At 38.5% G+C, this 5,448-nt stretch overlaps 1 protein-coding gene across 1 annotated transcript in view; it reads right to left on the bottom strand.

Moving 5' to 3' along the window:
* Positions 1-5,448, bottom strand: part of LOC101983266 (guanylate-binding protein 1-like) — a 14,482-nt gene that overhangs the window by 7,379 nt on the left and 1,655 nt on the right. The window contains exons 3-5 of the mRNA XM_026784136.1: positions 4,361-4,470; positions 1,990-2,186; positions 1,435-1,677 (exon numbers count right to left, since the gene is read on the bottom strand). Of these exons, the coding sequence (XP_026639937.1) occupies positions 1,435-1,677; positions 1,990-2,186; positions 4,361-4,470 (550 nt within the window). The remainder of the gene's footprint in view (positions 1-1,434; positions 1,678-1,989; positions 2,187-4,360; positions 4,471-5,448) is intronic.

Here is a 5,448-nt window from a genome sequence, read left to right as displayed (position 1 = left end):
CCTCCCTCCCTCCCTCCTTCCTTCCTTCCTTCCTTCCTTCCTTCCTTCCTTCCTTCCTTCCTTCCATCTTTCCTTCCTTTTTCTTTTTAGTGGCACATGCTACTACTCCTGTTTCTACACAATGTAAATGGGTCTGTCTAGATTTTTTTTCACAATAGTTATATAATAACCAAGACATTGAGTTCCCTCATATCTTTGTTTTGTAGGTGTGAAAGCTCCACAACCCAAGAATGTGTTCTCAGACAAATTAGAATAGTTTTAGTTCCTTCCTTTCAATAGTTCTCCATGAATCCATACTGTATTTTTTTTTCTTTTTGCTATAGTTGGGATGAGTCATGGATTTTCTTCTTATTATTAAATCACCATTTACATGTTGGATGTGTGTTTGGGTTGTGAGTGTGTTCATTTATTTTTTGTTATTTATTGAAATAGAATGAAGTTTCTCAGACTTCCCTTAACCTTGATACATGGCCAGTAATGAACTTGCATTTATGTTTCTGATCCTCCTGCCTCTAACCCTGCAAAAATAAGATTACAGATTATCACAGCCACACTAGTTCATGTGGTACTGGAATAAATCCAAGAATGTTGTGAACATAAGCAGTAAACCATTCTACTACCTGACCTACATTCTTCATCAGGAAGCTGCATGACTGCATGTTGCTCCTTATAAATATCAGGAAAAAGTCCACACTAAGTTGCTCAAAAAACAAACAACTTCACCCACTCCAAAAACTATCATATTTCATTGTAATGAAATCTTTTGTATTTGATATCAAAATACATTAGCTGACATCTCACTTTGACCATTTCTGCTTCCATAATTTTAGCCTAACCCTATGAACATCTAATTCTACTCCACTAAGCAGAGAGTTCATCTTCTCAATTCCTTTTAGAATTGCAAAGTATTACACACAAAATACTGCGGAGTTCAGTGTATGATTAAAGACCTTCCCACAACACTTGGAGCCAGCTGTAGATATTTGAAGTCACGTTTCTGTTCTATCAGGACATCAGCACTCCGTCATGGCTATGATCCCACACTTCTCCAATGAGAGACACCCTCAAGCATCCTCTTCTTTCAGTCACGTAACTCTGACTTTCCTGAAGCTTAAAGTCCTGTCCAGCCTAGGCCTTTCTCTAGTGTATGAGTTCCTCATGTTGCCTTTTTGTGACCTCAGGTAACCTGTTCATTAGTAGGAATCATGAGCAAAGAAATATTGTTTCTAGGAATTCCTTAGATTCCAGTGACCCCCTCCATGACTATCAAAGGTATGAGACTATGAGAAATAGACTTAGTTCCCAAATAAATCCCATCATATGATATATACACTACATTTTCAACAGCATCAGCAAATGGTGTTTGCTCTGGTCAGAAGCGGCTCCCTCAGTATTCTGCAATGAGCAGAAGAGGAAGTAGAGGGAATAACTTACGTGGCCCATTGACTTTGATGCCACCAGACAGGGTCTTGACATCAGAAGAGCTGAAGATGTATGAGGTGAATTTTTCAACTTGTTCTACAAATTCTGCACTCAACTCTGTCTCTGGAATTGTCTCTAGTTTAGAAAGTTGCTTTCTCCCAGCAGGCCTGTCGAAGACGAAGCACTTCCTCTTTGGAAAGAACTTCCTGATGCATAGTCGAGGCTTATTAAAGCTTTCAGTTTTCTCATTCGTCACTTAAGGATGGATAAATTAGATAAACTGAATTTAAATAAATTATTGAAAATACATGACCCTTTCAATATTATAACTTTCCCAATGCAAGGGGTATACGACAATGTGGAATGAGCAATACAAAATTTAAAGGAATGGGAAAGAAAACACCCTTTCTCTAAGAAGCTGTGTGTGATACAGTTCAAATTCAGGCAAGCTGTTTTTCATATTCCACAGCAGCAGTAAGAATAGCACAATTATACTATCAAGAATGCAGAAGTGACCCTTATATTATTGTTATCATTATATTTCAAACTTTTATTGAGTTCATTCACCTTCTCTCAAAGTCAGTGACTTCTCCAGGTATTCATCAGGAGTGATAGAATCTCCATTAGCTTCCAGTTCCAGGGAGAAATCCCTCATAGTCCACACGAAGACTGGAAAGAAGCCCACAAAGTTAGCTGAGTCATCTATGTCACTTTGCTCAGGTGATGCCTTTGATTTGATTAGATCAGTCAGCTCTGTCACATAGCTGGGATGCTAAGTTAAGAAAACTACAGGGAAAAGGCCATTTTTATGATGTAGATTCCACCACTACCCCCCAAAACTAACTTATATTTACCTATTAACTTATCATTTTAAAATTTACTCAGTCACAAGCATCTATTTAATGTCTTCTATGTAACAAGCCCTATTCTGATGACAAAATTTTAAAGTATATGAGAGAATGCCAATACACAGTGTTTATATCTACATGGAAGAGACAAACAATAGATAAGTGAATAAAAGAAAATAAATCATCAGATATTGCTTATAATTAGGATGCAGAAAACTGACTAGTCCAAGAACTAGTGAATCAAAGCACGCATCTGCATGGTGTGCTTCCACCTGGAGGGCTTCAAAGGGCTACTGTGCTCTTTAAGGTCCTACATTTTCTGGTATTCTACCTACCACAACAGTAAATTGTTCTTTTTGCATTCCAAATCCATATGCATCCAAATGGTTCAACAGACCTAACCATGGGGAGTATATTAGAAGAATATTACAAACAGAGGTTACATCACTTTTAAACCCTTACCCTGGAATAATGATTATATAGTGAGTATAAATCATGATTGCTGGTGTGGTGGGGCAGAGGTCCAAAGGACATACATGTGGGACATTCAAGTTAGACAGACCCAAGTCTTCGGTGTGATTTGCACTAAATGAAAGGCATTGGTAGACTTTCTGTAGAGAAGATATTATACAGTATCATTTCTGAAGATCACAGTGGCTGGAAATGTACCTTGGAATCAAAAGTATAAGCAAGGAATAATTTGGCAGTTGACCTATCCAAGACAAGAGATTAGAAAAGCTTAGACTAGAGTGTTTTTGGAGAAAAACATAATGAGGAGATTATGTCAATCTAGGGAAATAGGTTTGCTAATGTAATTGAGAACATTTGTGGAATAATGATTTCTAGTGTACTAGAAAATAATTATGTCAAGCAGTTCCTATGTTTTAAATCTCAGCAATTTTGCAAATGATGGAAGATTAATGTAATAAGAAACATGAAGGAAGGATAGATTTAGTAAATTTTGACTTTGAATTGTCTCTTAGATATCTTCATGAAGGCAGCTAAATGCAAAAGATGGAATGTTGTCATAACAATAAACCTGACGGCAGCTGACGCATAGGTGACCAAGAAGTCCTTGGGACAAAAATGACAGAACTTAGAGACAGAAAGTAAAACAAGGATCGCAGAGGCACAGTAACCGAGTTATATACTTAGAGGCCACAAAAAGAGAGAAGAGAGTGCGAGCAGAACAATTTTAGCGGTGTGGTAGACAGAATACCGGGAAATGAAGAAACTCTAGATCTAAGAGTCAAGTCCTGTAGAAAGAGGCAAAGTTCAGTTGTTGGCATCTGCTGAGAGAACAAACGATATAATCACCCACCTGATACAGGAGTTTATTGAGCACAATATTTGATGTTAAGGTCATGGAGATGGAGCCAGTGACCACAATGACATAGATGAGGTAAGAATGGAAACAGTGGAAGAAAGTGAGGGAACAGGGTGCCACGTGTGAAGAGTGTCTTCTGGTTTCTAGGCTTTACAAAGTTAGTAGGGTTTTATAATCTTTGTCAAAAAATTGTAGTGCTGAGTGGATGGTTGAAAAAAAAAAGGGTGGACATAAAGGCTCAGTGCTCTAAGTGCCCACGCTTCAGAGACTCTGAGTTTAGTTTTATTGACATAAGAATGAGAAACTGCTGCACAGTCTAAATAGGATAAAGAAGCATGCCTGTCTCTTCTTTAGTTCCATAACATGAAAGGTTTTAGCTAAAGTAACAAAAGAATCCGCAAACAAACACTACCTCGGAGCACCTGGGAGATTTGCAGGATATTTCACCATCAGCACATAACTGGGCAGTTAAATGGTATTGCTTAGAGGTGCTCACTGGAATGCTGATTTGCAGGGACATAAGTTTGAACTGATGTGAGGATTTGAACATTCGTGGTATCTTAATCCCGATATGGATTTTCTGAGCAGTGTGTGGCTGAGTTTAAGGCCTTATGGGCCAAGGAAAGCTTGAACTTGTGGTGGAGACCAAGATAAACTCTGATGATAAGGAAAAACCTTATTCCTTACCTGCCTATCTATTTCATGAAATAAGAAGCTGTTGTTCCTAGGTTTAGTTCTGTTCTAGACTACAGCCAAAGGATACTGCAGTTGGTCCGTGGCATTCTGGTTGATGCCTCCTATGCTGTTGTAGATGAAGGTGCTGCTGAGGAGGACCGCCAACGCAAAGATCCAGCATTCATTCTGGTTGTCTCCCTACAGGCCAGTGAGTGAAGAAGAGTAACTAAGACACTGTCCATCAATTCAAGTAAACAAAGATGAGTACTTAACTGTCTCTCATTAGCTATGGTTATCAAAATTAAGTCATTAATTCTACATAAAATTTTATTCCTGTACAATGATTTTATGAATGTTCAATTCATGCTCTATAATTTAAATAAGATGATGTATACCAATGTATATGAGACCATGAAGGACATTCACACTTAAAGGTCAAATGTCATCAGTTATGAAAATAAACAGCATGCTGGGTTTCACTCACAGAACACATTATGGTCAGGGACTGTCTTAGTCAGGGTTTCTATTGCTGTAAAGAGACACCAAGACCACAGCAACTCTTATAGGCAAAGAATTTATTGGGTTGCTTAGAGTTCAAAAGTTCAGTTCATTATCATCATTATGGGACATGGCAGTGTGCATGCAGACATGTGCTAGAGAGAGAGAGCTGAGAGTTCTATATCTTACACTGGCATCAGGGGTAGTCTCTGACACTGGGAGTCGCTTGAGCATTTATGAGACCTCAAAGTCTGCATCCATAGTGGCATATATCCCTCAGTAAGGTCCCATCTAATCAAAAAGCCACACCTCCTAATAGTTCCAGTCCCTTGTGGGTTGAGGGGGCATTTTCTTTCAAACCACCACAGGGACATTTTAGCTCTAGTGAAAGTAAGGTCCTTCTAAGAGAGATTGTGTCTCTTAGACTGGGAAGAGGAGCAATGTGATCCTGCATGAGAAATAATCTTATTATATATTGTAGTGTTTGCAAGGTAGTAATCTCCATAGGCTAATATATTTAAGTGATTGGTCATTAAGGAGTGAGTGGGAAAGTTTGAAAGAATTAGAAGGATTAAGAGATGAGGTTTTGTTGTCTCATTCGGGGTGGGACTTGAGGTTTCAAAATCCCATAGCAAGATGAGTCTCTCTCTCTCTCTCTCTCTCTCTCTCTCTCTCTCT

Source organism: Microtus ochrogaster, chromosome 21 (assembly GCF_000317375.1).
Source record: "Microtus ochrogaster isolate Prairie Vole_2 chromosome 21, MicOch1.0, whole genome shotgun sequence".
Taxonomy (NCBI): Eukaryota; Metazoa; Chordata; class Mammalia; order Rodentia; family Cricetidae; genus Microtus; species Microtus ochrogaster.
This window is presented reverse-complemented; position numbering and strand designations above follow the sequence as displayed.